This window comes from Hyperolius riggenbachi, chromosome 11 (assembly GCF_040937935.1).
Source record: "Hyperolius riggenbachi isolate aHypRig1 chromosome 11, aHypRig1.pri, whole genome shotgun sequence".
In the NCBI taxonomy this organism is placed as follows: Eukaryota; Metazoa; Chordata; class Amphibia; order Anura; family Hyperoliidae; genus Hyperolius; species Hyperolius riggenbachi.
The window spans coordinates 47,289,370-47,310,834 of record NC_090656.1 but is presented as its reverse complement, the minus strand read 5'-3'; the positions used below and the strand labels follow the sequence as shown (position 1 = coordinate 47,310,834).

The 21,465-nt window shown below is 41.0% G+C and overlaps 1 protein-coding gene across 7 annotated transcripts in view; it reads left to right on the top strand.

Annotated features, from left to right (window-relative positions):
- WWOX (WW domain containing oxidoreductase) overlaps positions 1–21,465 on the top strand; it is a 1,347,942-nt gene that overhangs the window by 437,816 nt on the left and 888,661 nt on the right. For all 7 annotated transcript variants that reach the window (XR_011024636.1, XM_068259546.1, XM_068259545.1 and 4 more), the window contains exon 9: positions 5,844–6,108. Coding sequence is in view for 6 of the 7 variants with exons in the window: in XM_068259546.1 (XP_068115647.1) it covers positions 5,844–6,108 (265 nt within the window). In the remaining variant the exon portion in view is untranslated. The remainder of the gene's footprint in view (positions 1–5,843; positions 6,109–21,465) is intronic.

Below are 21,465 nucleotides of genomic sequence, written 5' to 3'. Positions count from 1 at the left end.
ACAATGCTATTTCCTAACATGTAGTGCTATTTCCTAACACACAGTGCTATTTCCTAACACACAGTGCTATTTCCTAACACACAGTGCTATTTCCTAACACACAATGCTATTTCCTAACATGTAGTGCTATTTCCTAACACGCAGTGCTATTTCCTAACACGCAGTGCTATTTCCTAACGTGCAGTGCTATTTCCTAACGCGCAGTGCTATTTCCTAGCGCGCAGTGCTATTTCCTAGCGCGCAGTGCTATTTCCTAGCGCGCAGTGCTATTTCCTAGCGCGCAGTGCTATTTCCTAGCGCGCAGTGCTATTTCCTAACGCGCAGTGCTATTTCCTAACGCGCAGTGCTATTTCCTAGCGCGCAGTGCTATTTCCTAGCGCGCAGTGCTATTTCCTAGCGCGCAGTGCTATTTCCTAGCGCGCAGTGCTATTTCCTAGCGCGCAGTGCTATTTCCTAGGGCGCAGTGCTTTTTCCTAACGCGCAGGGCTATTTCCTAACATGCAGTGCTATTTCCTAACGCGCAGTGCTATTTCAACCCCATAGTGCTGCACACATTAGAGTGCACATGTAATACGTCATGTGAATATGCCCTGAGGGCTTTTGTTGTTACTGTACTAAGTGAGGGGAGGGCTTTCTTGAATGGATAGCCAAGAAGAAAAAATATTGGGCTCCATCATTAACCACTTCAGCCTACAGGGTTGAGATTTGTTTACATCTGAGCAACTTTCACCTCCCATTCATTTGGCAATAACTTTAGCACTACTCATCACAATGAATTGATCTATATCTTGTTTTTTCCACCACCAATTAGGCTTTCTGTAGGTGATACATTTTGCTGAGAATTAATTTATTCTAAATTCATTTTAACAGGAATATTTAAAAAGAAATGGAAACAAATAATTATTGCTCAGCTTTTGGCCATTATAGTTTGAAATTAATACATGCTACCATAATTAAAACCTATGTACTTTATTTACCAATTTGTCCCGCTTATTACACCATTTAAATTATGTCCCTATCACAATGTATGGCGCCGATATTTAATTTGGAAATAAAGGTGCATTTTTTCAATTTGCGTCCATCACTATTTAAAAGCCCATAATTTAATAAATCATATTGATATACTCCTTTGACATGAATATTTAAAAAGTTCAGACCCTTAGGTAACTATTTGTATTTTTTTGTTTTTTTTATTAGTGTAATTTTTTATTTAATTTTTTATTAAAACTTGTTTGTGGGTATTTTTTGGTGTGGGAGGGAAACAGGGGATTTTAAAAGTTTTAAATTGTATTTATTCAATTCGATGTGTTTTTTGGTGTAGTTTGCCATTTGGCCAAAAGATGGCCACAGTCAAAAAGTCCTGTGAGTGATCGAGCTCGCTCCCAGGAAGAAGAAAGAAGACACAGAACTTTTTGATCTCAGAAAAGCCGCAGCGTCTGAAGAGACGCTGTCGGCTTTTCTCCGGGGGGGTCCGATCAGTGAAAGGGATTTATAATCCCTTTCATTGATCGCTGGGCTAACGGCCAGCAGCGGGGGCGCGCACGGGGGGCCCGCGGGAGCGTGCTCGACCCGCGGGAGTGCGCGCAGCCTAACTGGACGAAAATTTTCGTCCAGTTAGGCTGAAGTGGTTAAAGGTCATCTGAAGTGAGAGGGATATGGAGGCTGCCATATTTATTTCCTTTTAATACATGCAAATTGCCTGGCTGGCCTGCTGATCATATGCTTGTTCTACTTTTTGCCATAGACAATGAACACGCATGCAGATCAGATATCTAAGAAAAGTTTGACTGGATTTGCCAAATGCTTGTTTTAGATGTGTGGTTCAGATACTACTGATGCATGAAAGATAAGTAGAGTGCCAGGCAACTGGTATTGTTTAAAAGGAACTAAATATTATAAATATTTCAGCCTCCATATCCCTTTTAGTTTAGGTTCCCTTTAGGCTGGGATCACACATAACAGAGCGTGAAAGATCACGTTTCTTGTCATGTGCGTTTTTTCTTGTGTGTGCGGTTTTAGTGTGTTTGTGTTTTTTTCCGCATATGCGTTTTGATAGCATTTTGCCTACATTTTTACGTGTTTGTGGTTTGCATATACAAAACTCATATGCGTTTTCAATGCATTTTTATTCAAATCACTAGGAAGAGAAAGCAGCAATGCATCACATTTTATTTTAACGCATGAAAAACGCATACAAAACGCAATACATTGCGTTCCCATTGACTTCCATTATGTGTGTTTTTGATGCATTTTTGAGTATTATGCAGAAGGTGCATGCAGGAAATGTAGCAATCAGCCAGTGAACTCCATCAATGTTCTCCCAAGGGATGTCTGCACCTCCTCAGTCTATAACCTTTATGTGGTGCTTAGAAAGCTTTACATTTAATCTGTAATAAGTAACTTGAGGAATATAAGCATGACCATGAAAATCATTGATATTCAGTGTGGTTAGTGCTGGCTCTAATAATGTCTATTACACATTTGTATGTATATTTCTGAAAAAGGCACTTCATGTGCTGCCCACTTTCCAGCTTGACCAACAAGTTTTCTTGAGGACACTTTTTATGGCTTTGCTTCCACTGCGAAAGGGGAAAAAAGTGAGTGCAGGGAGAAACAGCTGGTGTTTAATTATTCTGTCTGACTCAATTACAAAACATCAACTAGTTATTTTGATTTGTGTTTAAGCCATGCCATGGGTATACTTAAGAGCATAACAGGCTGCCAAAACTCATCCCAGCTCTGTTTACATTTATCTTTTAAACATGCAAAGATGCTCATGGCAAGTTACCAAGGTTATCATGACGGCATCAGCGCCTGTGTGTTTTCCGCAAGAACGGGGTCATGGGTTGCCCTTCCTCTAAAGTTCAAGGCTTCTTAGTGTGCTTAAAGGTTTAGCATTCTTATACTTTGCTGTGCTTAAAATGGTTTAAAATGAAGCTCTGATTACTTAATTTAACTCGGTTTTAAAGAGGAAATCAAGTTGATACTTTTTTATTATATATACTGTTATGGAGTAGCAATGCCAGCCCCCCCCCCTTTCTCCATAACTGTCTCATGTTTATATGTGCATTGTATCGTATTGACATAACAGTGTAATTAACTTTTCAAGCACATAGTACTGTTTACTTTGGCTACAATTCAGCCTGCTTGAGGCCAACACAGAGATGGTCAGTGACGCTCCTACCGACTTATTCTGTTGTTATTGATTTATAAAGCGACGTATTCCGTGGTGCTGTACAAAGTAAGAAACAAACATGGGGTACATAATAATACAGACTGTGGTATACACCAACATACAAAATTGGTACAAAATGCAGAATTGGTTCGAAATACAGAATCGGTAATTACAGTAACAAAAGTAACATGCAAAAATGGGCAACAAATTCCTAGACACAAAAAGGTGAGAGCTCTGCCTTTGGGAGCTTACAATTTAAAGGAATGGGGGGAGGGGGGCAAAGGGTGAGGTATTAAACAATAACCTAGAGCTAGTGTGATTTGAGGTTATCTAGTAGGACCACAGCTTGGTCGAAAGGGAAATGGCCTACTGTAGAGCGCATGCTTGACTGAAAAAGTGAGTTCTGAGGAAGCATTTGAACAGTTGGAGAGTGACGGATGTGTTGTGGAAGGGGTGTGAAGCATGTGCAAAATCTTGTATATGTGAATGCGAGGAGATGATTCTAGAAGAGGGCAAAAAAAGGTCATGTGCAGATCTGAGATTGCCATTAACGATTGTTTGCTGCCCACAGGGGTGGTTTTGGCCTATTTTGTGTCCTAGGCAAAGTCTGGTTGTTAGGCTGAACTTTTGGCTTAACTTGTTTTTGAGTCACACACCTACAAAAAGCATGCAGCCAATGGAGTCACACCAGAGGCAGAGCATCAGCACACAAGTAATTGCTTATTACTAAATGAAGATGTCAGCCACCGTATTCCTCTTACTTGGCTTGTGACACGTTTTGTTGCTATGAAGGGGGGAGTAGGGCCCAGGGCATGATGCACAACAGAGTGCTATGAAGTGGGCAAGGTAAGTAGAAGAACAATGGGCTTAGTCTGCTGTCAGCTGAGACGATCCACCAGTCAGGATCTCTCCCCAACACATTAAGGAGGTTCGCTGTAGACACGTGATAGATTGTCGGCAGAGGCAGCTCCCAAAATGTAGCTGAAAGTGTAATTATACAAGGCAATCAGTGTTTCCTGAATGGACTGAAGATTGTCCTGGGAATTATAGCAGGCATGAGAGATGAATTCAAAATCTTTTCGCCTCACTATGCAAATACTGCATTGTGTAGCCAAGTTTAAATGTAACATTATATCATCAGTTTATAAATTATTATTATTTATTATGTTTAAGTATTTATTAATGGCTCCAATAGTCATGCTTGTCTGAAAGCTATTATTAGCTAGCTTAGCTATTATTATTTTCCTTTTAAATTTGCATCATCCAAGAAAAGCTTAAAGGGGCATTTTGGCGAAAAATTGTAAAATTTAAATATGTGAAAAAATACACAAATAAGAAGTATGTTTTTCCAGAGTAAAATGAGCCATACATTACTTTTCTCCTATGTTGCTTTCACTTACAGTAGGTAGTAGAAATCTGACAGAACCAACAGGTTTTGGACTAGCCCATCTCCTCATGGGGGATTCTCAGCAAGGCTTTTATTCTTTATAAAGATATTCCCTAAAAAGGATTTAAACAATAATGCTGGCCAGCTTCCCTGCTCGCTACACAGTTTTTTGGTACCGTGCTTCCCCTAAAGTAAGACACCCCCTGAGAATAAGCCCTAGCAGGAATTCCTAGCTTGCTTGAAACATAAGATATCCCCTGAATGTAAGCCCTAGCAGCAGCTCACATGACACCAGCAAGTCACGCTGAATACAAAGCCTGGATACAGGAGAGCAGCAGAATAATGTGAGTTCTACAATCCTGTACATGTGTGTCAGGCTATTTGTGTTTTTGTTGGAGCCTCCTGATCTGTCCTGATAAGCATCAGCAGCACTTCACCTCTTCACCTTTTCCCAGGACACACAGCTTATCCTATCATAGCTCTGGGGAGCCTGACAGAGTACTCTGCCTGAAAGAAATAGACTCTTACCCACAAGATCAGCAGAATCAATTTCTTGTAAGTGAGAGCCAATATCTGCAAACCACAAGCTCTGTGCATGCTGCTTGTGTTTCAGCATGGCATGCAGTATATACATTTTGTATAGCAAAACTACCAGTATTTCCCCCCACCAAAATAAGACATCCTATGAAAATAAGCCCTAGCACATCTTTTGGAACAAAAAATTAATATAAGACGGTGTCTTTTTTTCGGGGAAACACTGTAGTTAGACAGAGCAACTGCCATTCATGAAGTGCTTTTGAAAATAAACAAAACCATGAGAATCCCCCATGAAGAGATGGGCTAGTCTAAAGCCGGTTCTGTCAGATTTCTACTACCTACTGTAGTGACAGCAAAATAGGAAAAAAATAATTTACGGCTCATTTTTCCTTCGAAAAAACGTATTTCTTATTTGTACATATGTACGTTTGCACATATTTAAAATTTTACAATGTTTTGCCATAGTGCCCTTTTAATCTTTATTCACAAGTAGATCTTATTCACTACTCCTCTTTGTATTATAGCTAGGATTTTTTTCCCTTCAGCTCTTATTTTATGTTACAAACGTATTCCACTGTTGCCTTTAAAAAAATCAACACCTCCTGTAGCTGAAAAACAGATTGTAAGAGGTGCGAGTTTCATCTTTTTGGCTTGCGCTGTAAATGTTATTGGCGATCCCTTTAAAAATAAAGTTTCCTTGGCAGGATGTCTGAAACATATTTTATTTTATTTTTTTGAACTTAGGTTCACAGAAATTAAAGATTCATCGGGGAAACTTGACCTCAACCTGCTTTCTCCATTGAAGAAGGACTACTGGGCCATGTTAGCATACAACCGTTCCAAACTGTGCAACATTCTGTTCTCCAAGGAGCTGAACCGCCGCCTCTCTCCGTATGGGGTGACGTCCAATGCGTTGCATCCGGGAAATATGATGTACTCCTCTCTTCATCGGAGCTGGTGGGGGTATACGTTGCTGTTTGCCTTGGTTCGACCCTTTACAAAGTCCATGGTGAGTGAATTATTCACATATATCAGAGAATTGTTTTTTGCTACTGATCAAAGTGGATTTGAAATCCAGATGTTCATATTTTCATCAGTCTTGGATACCTGTGAGGCTTGTTTCAGTGATTTTATATGGCACAGTGATGCCATAATCTTACAACAATCCCCCATAGTATTGTGCAGCTTTGAGTTCCCCTGCAGTAGTGATCTTGCTGTGATGATTAGTTGACGATGTGCAATACATTTTGTCTGCAGAGTGGAGACAAAGGAAATGTGATAGGGTATGGCCATGGGAACTGGCTTTTCACCATCTCATGGAAAAAAGATCAATTGAAAAACATTGCAGTACTTTGGCTATGACTGTTTCATATATGAGTTTACGCAAAGAAAGAGATTTGTGGTGAAAAGAGCAGGGTGACCTTTGGACTTTTCCTTTTATTGCAGAGCTTTGGTGTTAAAAATTGTTAAAACTTGAATGTTTGACCTATAAGTAGGCCGTGCTTTTGGGATGGCAGAATGCTTCCTGTGGTAGGTAGACTTGTGATGGATGATTTCAGATCCTTCCTGACCAATATACAGCTTGCATTGCTCGGTACCTGCAGGCTCTGACACTGCAAGCCTGGAAGTGATGGTGGCCTACCTAGATAACTGTGGTGTCATTCATCAAAGAGGGACCATTGGCAACACTGCTAATTTTGAACTGAATGTAGTAGAAGCACAAAGTACCAATATATGAATTCCTGCAGTATAATAATAAATGTACAGTATATGTATTGTGTAAAAACTTCTTCCAGCAATCAAACTGTTCCTAGCAAATCATCTCATCTCTCACTTCCGTGGGCTGTACAGGTATGGCATTGTCAGCTTAAATGTTGTTGTGCTTTGCATAGAGTAGAGGAATGCTTAATGAGATGTTAATAATTCAGAGTTGATGCAAATTTACACATTGTATGCTAATTTTATGCATACAGTATGTGTGCAGCCTCTGCATTTGACTGGTCCATTTCCAAGCTGCATACATATAGCACAATGTTTGCATCAACTTAGAATTATGGCCATAGCATTGAATCATCCCTAGCATAGCGTAAGAAGAGGTTTTGTTCTGCATTGGTTTGGTCCCCAACTTCTGTGGAATTTCAGCACTACAGTGATAATTCCATAATGCTTGTGTTCCTGGCTTACTACTGGTTTCACCATGAGAATATGAGGAGAATGCATTTCAGAGAGGAACCATTTACTTGAAGCACAGGTAAGCTGCGGCTTTTGGGGGAAAGCATATGTAATACACAATAATATTTAAAAAATATTTAGCAGAAGAGCAAACCATTCATCTACTCTACTTAGAATAAAAATAATTATTATTTCCAAATATCTGCAGCCTTTTTTTTTACAATGTGTATTGCAAATTTTCTCATGCTCAAAACGACTTTTAGCTACCAGATCTATCACAGTATTGCTCGTCTGGAAGGTAAGTTCGGGTTTAGGGGCTATCAGATTAACCAGACTGCGATTGCCCCCCTTAGGATATACCAGTATCTGGCTAAGATGTGTCTTAGTGTGCATGGCTAGATCATGTGATGAATTTCACACATTGATTGTCCAACTGTCAGCGAGACTTGGCCACCAAAAGGGAATCTTAGTCACTTGTATTTGACTCTTTTACAAGCTCTATTTAGATATTATTTTGAAGGAGTGGGGATGGGCCTTCCTGCTATGTGTAAAGAAAACATTTTGGGGAAAAAAAAAGTTCAACAAACTGATCTACTGGTGCAAGGCAGCAATATGTAATTATGGAGTAACTAGTATGCAACAACTCTGAAATCCTTCTCTGAGCCAAATGAGGATGGGCTTGTTATCCTTGCCAACTGTTATCCTTGTCTGTCAGGAGACCACCTCTTCTAGATATGCATTTATATACAGTAGTTTATACATTGTCAGGTTCTGGTTATCTTTAGTCTCTTCAGACTTTTACGTGTCCTTTGTTCCTGCCTTTTTTTATTGAAGTGTCAGATCACCACTTTAAGATCTCCATATTTATAAAGGATCAGACGAATTGTGCTTTTTACAGTTTCAAAAAAGTGCTTTGACCACCTAATATGATTTCCGCAGTGCCATCCACTTCACAGGATAGCAGATCACCAGCTGTGACCCTTCAGTCTCATTAGAAGTAGCTCACTGTCTTGAAATGTGGCAGCATACTGGTATTGTTTTGCAAAAGTGATCAATTGGATTAGCGATCTGTAAGGTAGTAATTCCATTGATCACCAAGTCATTATCAAATACATTAGGCTGCGGCTGCTAAGCTGGGGGCGGGTCATGGCAACACAGGTGGGGGTGGTTACTGAGCTATGGAAACACTTTGGGCAAAAATCGCAACAGCTGTTTTGAAGAGGGCAGAGAAGAGTTTCAGAAGTAAAATAATGTATGGGCCAGTGTGAGAGTTACTATCCCTAGCATCCATCTGTCCTTGAATCACTTAAACAGAAGTTTACGTTAAGTGTTTTCTACATTACAACCTTGATACGCTTTTAGAAAGTACACATGAATGTTTAAATTTATACATAATACAACCACAAACAATATTAAACAAATCATAATTTGTTCTTTAAGTATAAGTCCCCCCCCCCCCCCCTGTTTTAGTTTGGATTGGTGCTTTGCATTGATTACAGTTGTTCAGTAGATGCACTTGGAGTAGATTGAATGGGTAGTACAAAACAACACATTTCTTATTTACTTGAGTCCATTTTAGATGTTTGTTGACTAGGAGCATATGTCATCACTGTCATCACTTCCTTTATATTAGCGTTCCGAAAGAGAAGTTCAAAAGGCAACCGCTAAACTCGCTAAATTCTTTAATAGGTTCTGTGTGGGCATCTCGGGAACCTCTAATCTTCCACCCAAACCATCCTACTGGAATATCCACAAGCTTCATAGACATTTTGCTGAAACCATCCATTAGCTGATACATAACCCTCTTTGATGTCCTTTAAGCAGTCATCTAAAATAGTTGTGAGCCTCTGAGCCCACGTCGTATTATCACACACTGACTGCAGCCTCTAATAGAACCAAATATTGTTTTTGGCAGGCTTGGGAGTTGAAAGAATATCAAGTGTTAGGGGGCAGCAGGCGCTTAGCAGATGTTACAACGAACTAAAATTAATAAAGGAGAGGGGGAAAAAATCCTCGTTTCTAACATTTGAAAGTGGGTCAGGTTTGTTGAAGTTCTGAGACTATTGGGTTACGTTTCCTGTTTCGGTGCAAAGCCAACCATTGTGCAAGAACTTTAACAGATGTGCTGTTCCCCTTTTTTTAATAGATGGGAATAAAAACCCCGGTTCTGTTGCAGAGTTATAAATTACAGTAAGAAAGCTCAAGCTGTCACTGTGTTAACCTTAACTCGCCAGAGCAGCGTGATTCTGCCCTCAAATAACCCGATGCAGAGAGATTTATAGCTCGAAAAATGTAACAGATTCCAGAAAGGATGGAGATGTGTTGACTCCACTGTCAGAGAGAGATGAACATTTCGGATTCTGTGCAGAGAAAACATTTTTCTAAGATACATTCCAATTCTACTGGGATTGATCCCACAAAGTGGCACAGTGTCTGCATTATACAAGTAAGCCGTGCAGAGATAGATGACAGCACTACAAATTCACAGTAACGATAGCAGGTTTTGGCTCTGGAGCTTATTTAATGAGGACACCTTGTTTGTGTAGTTTTCTTTTTATGGATAGATTAGCTAATGAGAGTTTTCTGCTTGATGTCACAAGTTCAATACAGTAGTTAAGTGGTGGCCCTCCATGGGTCCTGTTGTTTTATTAGTGTACAAGTGGAAATAGGTACAATACTTTTCATAAGTGTTCAACAAATTTGAACCTTTCCACATTGAGGAGTGTTTCAACTTAAAACCTAAATGGGATTTTCACCTTTAAATTTAAACAGCATGCTTAACACATTAAAGGACTTAAATGTTTTTATTGTAACCTAAAAATGATTTCAAGCTATGCGCCTTCTTCCCAACCTAGTAGATTTCTAGGATCCCCAACCTTAGCTTACTCATATTTAACGGGTGTACTAACCTTTTGAGGTCATGTGACCTAAAAGTGGCTATGATGTTTTTTGTCTGCATCAGACTTTAGGCTCATACACATGGCGTACAAATGTCTGATGCGCGTCGCTGACAGTTTGCGCAACAGTTCAAGCTTTGAGCGACAGTCTGCAAACAAGGTCTTGTCCGAGTGAGTAAACTGTTCAATCGATTGCGGCTTTTGTCGCATAAACTGTCATGTAGTTTGTTGCTGTCCTGCTGTGTGAACGCAAATTTTCTACAGACAGCAGAGGTGCTACCAACAGTTGTCTGCGTAGCATCCAGTGGAGAGTTGGCTCTATGTAGTCCGTGGCAGACAGCTTTCTGCTGCAAACAAATGTATGCCGTGTGTATTTACCTTTAGGGCCTGCTCCTTCTACAGACTAAAGGCCCATACACACATTTTTTCAGCTTAGACCGATGGTCAGGGAGGTCGCGGCTGAGAATCTGGTGTGTGTACAATTGCCTCAATCCGTATCCAGGACATCCAGAATGCTGGATTTTTCAGGCAAACACATTGTTCCTCCTCCTCCTCCATCCATCCATCCATCCATCCTCTTATATCATGCAGTAGGGAATTGCAGATTTTCAAAACAGCTTATATACCATAGCTGGGATTTGAACCCAGGACACAGTGTGTAGTAGGTATCTGTCTTAACCTCTAGACCATGACCCACACTACATGCTAAAGCTGGACTAGCATAAACCATACTACCATTATGATCAATTCGATAGAAAAAGTAGCATGATTAAGGATTTGTACTTTTTGAAAAGCATGCTTATATACCATAGCTGGGATTTGAACCCAGGACGCAGTGTGTAGTAGGTATCTGTCTTAACCTCTAGACCATGACCCACACTACATGCTAAAGCAGGCCTAGCATAAACCATACTACCATTATGATCAATTCGATAGAAAAAGTTGCATGATTAAGGATTTGTACTTTTTGAAAAGCATGCTTATATACCATAGCTGGGATTTGAACCCAGGACGCAGTGTGTAGTAGGTATCTGTCTTAACTTCTAGACCATGACCCACACTACATGCTAAAGCTGGCCTAGCATAAACCATACTACCATTATGATCAATTCGATAGAAAAAGTAGCATGATTAAGGATTTGTACTTTTTGAAAAGCATGCTTATATACCATAGCTGGGATTTGAACCCAGGAAGCAGTGTGTAGTAGGTATCTGTCTTACCCTCTAGACCATGAACCACACTGCATGGTAGTAGGTATCTGTCTTACCCACTAGACCATCAACCACACTCAGGGCCAGGCTGAGGCAGAGGCTTTTACAAGTGTTCATTTGTCAACAGTCAGGCACCATGCCAGAGCAGTCAGCACACTGCAGTGCATTAAGTGGCTGGGAAATAAAAGCCTGCCATATTCATCCTCTAACATAAATCATTTTCCTTCCCCCTACCCTGGAAATCCCGTCTGATGTCCCCCCTCCCCCCACTCCTTCACCATAACACATAGTATTTCCCCTCCATGGATCACTAGTTTTTCCCCATGTAACTTTGCCTAACACTATTCCCCCTCTATGTCTTGAGCAACTCTGTACGGTATCCCCCTCACCAAGATAACTCCCTTCATTTTCTCCATCGTATCTGCACTGAGAGTGTCTGAAGTCTGTTTCTATATCTCTCAGCACCAGAGTGAATAGGGCCAAGATCATGTGACTGGTGTAATCCCAGCACAAAAGTAGTTTCAGCATGGCTCTGAAAAGAAAGACTGCTGAAACATCTCAGTGCCAGATCGGTCTGAGATAAAAGGAGAAAAGGGACCTTGCATGGATGGCCTTTATAAAGACATCCTCGGCTGGCCACTGTACACCAATATACCCCCCCCCCCCCCCCACCACCACCAAAAAACAAAAAAACAAAACATACATTTGCTGCTTGCACATATATTCTGCCACCTGATCCATTCTCTGCTGCAACCAGCTTTGTCTGCAATCATAGCTGCAAGTTGTTTTGTGATGCTCTTCCAGTTTATTATATCTCAATCACTCTATTTTTTCCCATTCTGTGACCCATTCTTTGCCACGATCTCAGATGTAGAGTGAGACTTATCTGTGTATATAAGCTTGAAAGCGCATATCCAAGATATCAGGAATATTCTACAATTTGCACCCTACTACCTTGCTAATAAGAGACAATTTACCATACTGTAAAAATCACAGACCCACTCTAATTCCTCTCCTCTTAGCACTAGGGGAAAAGCATCATAACCCTGGGTGGGTCACAAAGTTTAATATGAGAGACTGACCACAGTCTAGGTCAGTGATAGGCAAACTTGGCTCTCCAGCTGTTAAAGAACTTCAAGTCCCACAATGCATTTGCCTTTATGAATCATGACTGTGGCTGTCAGACTCCTGCAATGCATTGTGGGACTAGTGGTTCCTTAACAGATGGAGAGCCACGTTTCACTATCACTGGTCTAGGTCATTGTGAAACTAATTCTGCATCATGTGACCTGCAAATTCTAAAAAAATTCTACCAGTTTTCACTGCATGTCTGTGAGTAGAAGGGTAGAAAATGTACAAACCCTGGAAGTCTGCTCTAATATCAATATGCCTTTATATATAGAGATTAAATTAATAGCAGTATTTCATCTGTTGACATGCTGATTTTTAGTCCAGTTAGGAGGATTATAAGGATTATGAATGCTCAAGAGAAAACCTTTTATCTTCTCTAAGCTTTTTCTACACTGAGACACTGTTCCAGCGAACACTTAGGCTATTTACTGCAATTCTCATTTATTTGGTTCTTGATAGTGCATTAAACAAGGAGGATTTGGCAGAGTTCTATCTCTGGTTTTGCTATACAAGTCTTTATACACAAGTTGTTGCCAAGATTCTTAGATTCAGGGGTGCAGGCAACCAATGCTTTTCAAAGAGTGCTGGGAATTCAAATGTTAAAGGAGAACTCCAGGAAGAGACAAGTGAGGTATTTTATATTTTGTTTTCATACTTTAAAAAAAAAATAAAAAATTTCAGTGTATACCTTTTAAGAATTTTCAAATCCTGACATTCGTAAAAAAGCCACTGAAGGGAAAAAACAAAACCCTATGATATAATGAATTGTTTGTGTAGTACGGATAATTACTAGAACATTAGTAGCAAAGAAAATATCATATTTTTATTTTCGGTTATATAGTCTTTTTATAACATTGCACCATTCTCTAATATTTGCAGTTTACACTCTCAGCATTTACTCACACTCAGGGCCGGATTTCTGGCAAGGCCACATAGGCCATGGCCTAGGGCACCAGAAATTTAGGGGCGGCTCAGTGAGGGACAGTAAAGCTGTTCCATACAGCCATCCCTATCTACAAGGACAGCTTTACCCTTTGAACTCTCTGTCCTGTGTACTTGTGTCGTCCCTACAAGACCTGTAAGCTCTATCCTACAGGTACACTTCAGCCTAACTCACATGGTGGCATAATGCGTCCATCATTAATGAGATGGCAGCAAACATAACAAAAGTTTTTAAGTAAAATATAACTTATAATTTATACGCGTATTACTGAAATAGTTATTGTCTGTGACATCCAATGATGTAAGTAGAATTCTCATTGCGGCACACAGAGATAACAACCATACAGACGGTATAATTGGCCTTGGGCGGTAAAAAGTACAAATCCGGCCCTGCTCACACTCAACACTTAGCTGTTTTTAAATGTTTTTACAGAGCAGTCTTGTGAACTTTTGACCTGTCCTCTGCAGGAAAAAAAACAATACAATGATATTTGTTACAATACAATGAGATAACAAGCTTCAGAAGACAGAGCTCACTGGGACTTTGAAAGTCGTGTAGCTCAATGGCTCTTTTGCATAGTTAACTGGCGTTTCTTAACTCTTCCTGACTGTACTGGAAACAATATTAGACTTTTGTCTCTGTTCCCAACATTTTATTTCTTAGCTGTACTACACATACAAATCATTATATCATTTTTATTTTTTTTCAATTCAGTATCTCTCTAACACAGGCTTTTCAACTAGATAGACAAGATAGTTATCAAAATGAGTCAGAATAACTAGGGAAATAGCGTACATGTAAAAAAAGTTGCGCCGGAGGTAGCAACTAGTGGAATATCATTCAAATTACCAATATTCTGCTACTTAAGTACATTATGAAAATATTGGTAGTCTTAACCGATGTTTTACTTTATCCTAACTCTACTCTCACACAGAACCCTTCCTCTACTAATGCCTAACCTTAACCCTCCCTGTGGTGCCCATCCCTAACCCCCATGTCGAAACCTAACCCCTTATTACTTAACACACATACCTCTGACACTTAAGACCCCCGCCTACTAACCCCCAATGTTAAAAGCAGTGATTAGCAGCTATAAATTGTAAATAGAGATGGCCCGAACCTCCGATTTTCGGTTCGCGAACTTATGCAAAAGTATGGTTCGCGCGAAACACAATAGACTTCAATGGGGAGGCGAACTTGGAAAACTAAAAACACTTATGCTGGCCACAAAAATAATGGAAAAGATGTTTCAAGGGGTCTAACATCTGAGTTTTTGCATGGATGAGTGGGATAGACGCCAAAAGCCCCGGGGAAAATTACAGATTTGACGCAAAGCAGCGTTTTAAGGGCAGAAATCACATTGAATGCTAAATTGCAGGCCTAAAGTGCTTTAAGACATCTTGCATGTGTATACATCAATCAGGTAATTCGAGTACTGCTTCACACTGACACACCAAACTCACTGTGTAACGCACCACAAACAGCTGTTTGTGTTGTGATGGCCATGCTGCACTGGTGCACACCATGGCGAGATTGCTCTTTCTCAGTGATATCAGGTAATGTCTGACTGCCTTATCAACTTTCGATGGTTCTTTCTCTACCATTGTTAAAGCTTACATCTATTTTTTTTAAATTACATTTTCTGCTGGCTGTTCAGTACCTGTAACAAGAATCTGTTATGGAGGGCAAGACTGCCATTGTGAATGACCACGGGTAATGGCCGGGGAATCAGGGTTCAATTCTGGTCCGGAGTGGGAGCCTGAGAACCGGCTACCACCACCACACATCCAAGTAAGGACCCATTTGCTGTATTAGTAATGTACCTGCCCTGACCGTGCTTTGCAGACCAGGCATCTGTGGTCAGATAGACCCTTGACCCAGCACAAGACGAACCAAATCGAATGCATTTGCCAAGAATGTGTTATGGAGGGCAAGTCTGCCATTCATTCAACTGTGTGAAACTTTCGATGATACTTTCTCAGTAGCATGGTGACCACGGGTAATGGCCGGGGAATCTTGGTTCGATTCCAGTCCGGAGTGGGAGCCTAAGAAACGGCTACCACCACCACACATCCAAGGAAGGCAGCAGGCATATGGCATACAAGTCCCGAGGTAGTGACAAAAATAACAATACAGGAGGACTTTCGAGGCTCTGCTGTATATGAGATTAATCAACTTTAATACCTTTAATGAAAATCTGTTATGGAGGGCAAGTCTGCCATCCATTCAAGTGAAAGGTGTGCACTGACTGCCAGGTATAATGCAATGTGCAGCCACAGATGCAGTGAAAGGTATGCAGTGACTGCAAACAGCTGTTTGTGTAGTGCTGGACTGGTGCGCACCATGACGAGAGTGCAGGTGATGGCGGCTTTCCAGCCCATATGGTCGCCGGGCTGAGGTAGCTGAATGACAGAACAGTGACTGTCCAGCTGTTCTGTCATTCGGCGATCATTGCTTCATTGTGATACGCAAGCCCCTTCACCACGGCAAGGTAATGATCACGAAGGGGAATTGGCACATGTACATGCCTTTTGTTTTGTTGTTGCAGCTGCAGTGCAGCCAGAAAAATTAGGCAGGCATGTTCACGCATCAGAAAAATCATTATAGTGGCTTCTGCTAGCAGCGGCCTTAAAAATTCAGGAATCCACCTGGAGTCCTGGACCCTGTTGGTGGTGGCGGAGAAGTCAGTCAAACGGCCTGCGGGCAGAGATGCTGTGTGGGGAGCGACTTAGTCTTGGGGCAGGCAGTCACACGTCGTGCAGGCAGAGATGCTGTGTGTGGGGACTGACTTAGTCTTCGGGCAGGCATGACCGTGCTTTGCAGACCAGGCATCTGTGGTCAGATGGACCCTTGACCCAACGCTGTATGCCAGAGATATCACCACTTGCCTTTCAACATCACGGTGCAGTTTAGAATCAAGTGGAATGGAGGCACACCTTCCTAGAGTCGACTGGGATGTGCCAAGGCTGTCCGGGTACCATCCGGATATATCAGGAACAGAAGATTAATCCGGCTTAATCTTCTGTTCACGGTACAGTTTAGGTATCGCCTTTTTTGAGAAAGAAAAGCGGCCTGGCATCTTCCACTGCGGTGTGTGGCTTTGCTTTTGTGTGCTGCCTTTCCTCAGGTGGTCATCCCATTACAGTTTGTGTTTTGTAATCATGTGCCTTCGTAAGGTAGTTGTCCCTACGCGGGTCTTGGTCTTTCCATGCCTTAATTTTCGGTGGCAGAGAGTACAAATGGAATTGCTCTCATCTGAGGCAGACACACAAAAAATTTTCCACATCGCTGAGCCCTGGGGTGATGTCACTTTGGTGGTGGCGGCCGACTGAGTGTTAAGTGGGATGCCAGAATCAGAGTAGGAGGAGAAAGATATGTCACGCTTCCGTGCGGAAGCTGAGAAAGATGAGGTGTTCTGTGTTAAATAGTCAACTACGTCCTGACAATATTTGGGGTTGATGGCACGTGCCTTCTTCTGAACACTGTACTTTGGTCGAGGGCCGCAGCGCGACCTCGAACAGACCTGCCAGGTGGCCTGCCTCTACCTTTTGTTTTGTCCATATTGGGGGGGATGAAGTGAAAGGTATGTACTGACTTGACTAATGCAATGTGCAGTCACACAGGTGCAGTTAACAGGTATACACGGAGTGGTATATCACACTGCGTGCACTCACGTAGGTAGGTGGGTGCACTGAAAACAACAGGTAGGCATATGCAGTGATGGGTATTACAAATCTGCACCTGTCACACACAGACAGGTACCGGACAGGCACAGTGACAGTGCGTGTGCTCACGTAGGTAGGTGGGTGCACTGTGAACAACAGGTAAGTATATGCAGTGATGGGTATTATAATGTGCAAAACACACACGCACGCACGCGCGCACGTACACATACACGTACCGGACAGGCACAGTGACACTGCGTGTGCTCACGTAGGTAGGTGGGTGCACTGTGAACAACAGGTAAGTATATGCAGTGATGGGTATTACATTGTGCACCTGTCACACACACAGGTAGTAACTGAATGTGCTGGGCCTGGCAGTGGCACACACAGTAGGAATTACCAAGGCTGTCTATGCAACACAAGTGTCTGTGGGACACACATACACACACACACAAAAAATCACAAGAACAAGATTAGCTCTCAAAATAGATGTTGAAGGGTGATTATTTTAGCAATAAGAATCCGCAAGGAGCAAGCTAAGAAGCCTACAAAGCCTAACTAAGCTTTCCCTATAGGCCTCTACACAGAAGCTCTACCTTCTATAATTACTGCAGGCACCCGAGTGGGTGAAAAGCCTGACGCTGCCTGGGGGTGGGGCTCCAGGAGGGAGTGTAGCCTGATTAGCTACAATGTGCCTGCTGACTGTGATGTAGAGTGTCAAAGTTGACCCTCATGATGCACTATGGGGGAGAACCGAACTTCAGGAGAAGTTTGCGGTTCTCCGCGAATGCGAATCACAGGAGTTCGCCGGGAACCGTTCAGGCCATCTCTAATTGTAAACAGCGGCTATTAGGGCTATAAACAGCAAACAATGGCAATAAATACTAAGCACCCAAATGACCATTTATAGCCAGTACTCGCAGGGCCTATGGCAAAGCCATTTTTAACAGGGCGTCTGTATCGCCCTTTTTACTTGCTTTGGGGAAAGGGCCATTTTCATTATAACTTCCAGGGCGATAGTGTTGCCTTTAAAAACAGTACATTGCCTGGCAGAAGATGCTTTAACACAGGAGGGTGTGGGGAAAAAAAGCTTCTGAAATGTTCACTCCAATATACATTTTCTATTGCCATAATGCTGTTTTCAAGAATAGAAAATTGGTATTTAACCACTTCATAACCAGCCCCCCTCCCCCAATGGACTAGAGCAGTTGTTACATTGTAGCTATGTTTCTGTTTAATTAGCAATAACTTTAACACAACTTATGACACTTAAATCAACTCACACAAATACCCAAAGTCATTAAGAACATAACTTTATTGATACAACCACCAACAAATATTCCATACATTCTTAGAACCATAAATATACATTTACAATCAGAACAAGGTACCATCAGCTACATGTAACAGTGATGAGGACTGACTTGACTCCAGTATAAGGGAGGGTACAAAGACTGAGTGAGCGTGGATATATATATATATATATATATATATATATATATATATATATATATATATATATATATATATATATATTCTCATGTGTTTTTGTGTCACTTTATTTAATTTTCAACATCTAGCAACCAAAGGGCACTTTATATAGGGAGCAGGATATTTGGGAGCTGTCAAAATGGGAGGCACCCAGAGGGTAATTTAGGTGATGAAAGCGTGGGTTAAGTTTAGCAAGAGTAAAATGTCATTTTACCAATAGTCTCCTAGCGGCTTCACTCGGGGCCCACATTACAGCGACAGCTTTTTTTCTACATGCATGCCATCTAATAAACTGTTCCTGATTTTCTTCACTTTTGTTTGTTAGGTGGTAAATTCAGTGTTATAAAAGATAAGTCGATAAGAAGGTCAGGTTAAAATAACTCATGAGATAAGCTTAAGTGCATCTAGGCAAGGGGAGATAATTCTGGAGTTAAGTTTTGTGCATCAGGGTCTTGGTGACTAATGATTAGGTCCTGTTTCTCTTTGTGGAGCTATCTTATCTTTATTACCCAGCTGTTAAACAAGTTATTTTCTTAAAGTTAACCATTGTTTAAGACAGCCTTGAAATTAATTCTTGTATTCTCTGTATCTATAGAAGTAACATATAAGCTCACCATGATATGGTTTCATTGTTAAAGGAAACCAGAGATTAAATGTATTCAACGTTGTATTACATACTTGGGGCTTCCTCCAACCCCACCAACTCCTCGTCCTCAGTCTTCTCTATCTTCTGTAAGGTCACATAAGTGCGGCCAGTCTGCGCATGCGCAGTGCGCTCTCGCCGTCTCTCTCCAGCGGAGAGTAATACTGCACAGGTGCAGGAAGCCTCAGGTATGTGTAAAACGTTGAATATATCTCATCTCTACAAGTATCTAGCCAAGTGGCCTACATTGTACTTTAACCGAGATGTAGAGATAGGTGAATCCCCCTTTGGAGTGCTCGCAGGTACAGCTAAAAACCATGGGTATAGCACACCTGAATTGTTCTGAGGAGTAAAATCAAACATTGAAAAAAAATAAAAAGTGTTTTATTTCATATATAACATCTTCTAAAATATTGAGCATTTCCAGTGCACCTTTTCATGGTGTTGCAATTTTGCTTACAAGGAGGCTATGTTAATAATGCTGCAAAATAATCTCCTATGAACAATCCCCCTCCTTTCTTCTTCCTCTTCATCATCAGTCAAGTGGGCCAGTTAGCCACGTCAGGTATGTGAAAGAGTAACCCTTTAAGAAGCAGTCCTCTTAATATTGTAAACCTATAGCAATGCACTGCACACACCACAAAAACAGCGCACACATCAACAAACCTAATTCAAGGCCATCATGAAGATAGCATAAACCTTCTGGTTAGCAAGCAAAATATCTCATGGACATGTACATGGTGGGGCTTATAAAACTGGCCTCAGCTGTCTGCCACATGTATGTGAGGCTATAGGCAGATGCCTGCCAGCCTGTCCTTGCATGCCACTTACTCCATGGGGTGTGTGTTAGAGCATTAACCATATGGCAACAAATACCAGCAACACAGGCTGCAATAATTCCGGAGACCACACACAGCAAAGAGCGAGTGGCGGGCGGGGAGGGGCTGGCTGGCTTCTGCCTATAGTCTCAAATGCTCGTGGCAGGCAACCAGGGTCGGTTTTACATGTGCCACCTTGTTTTAGTTCTGCATAGTGGTCAGTTATCTGCACTCATAGAATGGCATAGATACTCTTACCAAGTAGGGTTTTTTAAAAATAAGGTTAACTGAGAGTTATGTAAACTATGTAACCTTAATAGCATAGCATAACTTGCGTTATATACGCAAAGTATATGTTAGGTACTCCCAGTAATCTTCATGTGCGCGTTCTGTGCAGGTAATGTTTACTGTACTTGTGCATACACCTCTTTATATTGCATACATGGGTTTTCATATTTGTCTCCAACATTTATCCTACCTCTGTAGCACAAAGTGCAGAGAAACGAGGGATTTTATAGTGTTACAAATGGATTGCATGGTCTACAAATTTAAACGAGAGTTAAAATCAGCAAGAAGTGTTTTTTTTAAACGTTTTAACCAAACTAAAAGCGACCACAATGTAAAAATCACATTTATATGAAGCCTTACTGTTAATAAAATAATCCGTGATGAGCCCTGCAAACACAAAAATAAACTAATTTTTGATGGGGTCAGTCATACTGGTTTTTTTTTTTTTTTTTTTCCTCCAATGGGTAGTACTAGCACCCCCTGCTGGTGATATGCACCATGCCTGAAGCTATGCTTTCAGAGTCTTAAATACATAGTTAACATGTTACAGATGACATATTTGTCTCACACTGCTCTTATGCAACATACCTCAATATTTTTGCCTATTCAGAGCTTCTTAATTGAAGTTCCAATTAAACACTTTAAGGTGGCCACTAATAGTTTAATATCTAGTGAAAAATCATTTGAGCGATCAGATAATTCTGATTGGATGTGATCGGATTATTTGCAAATAATCTCCCTTAATTGGTCTAATTATAAAAATGTTGTCTGATTGGATTTTCGTCAAACCAAAATTTGTATTTTCTGGTTGGTTGTGATAGATAGGAAGCAAAAATTGGTTCATTGATGGTGTAGTGAACAATGTATTATATTTCACTTCCGATCACAATTACCTGATCGCTCAAATGATTTTCAATAGAAATTGGATTGTTAGTGGCTCCCTTTACTGTTTATTGGCAAAAGAATATTGTTATTAACTATTGTCCCATAAAAACAGTTTATAGTATATATAAGCAGCCATAGATTGTAGGCGGTAAGTCCACTTTAATTATAAAGTGCATTGATGCTTTAAATAATGAACAAACCATTAAATTATCAGCTGGAGA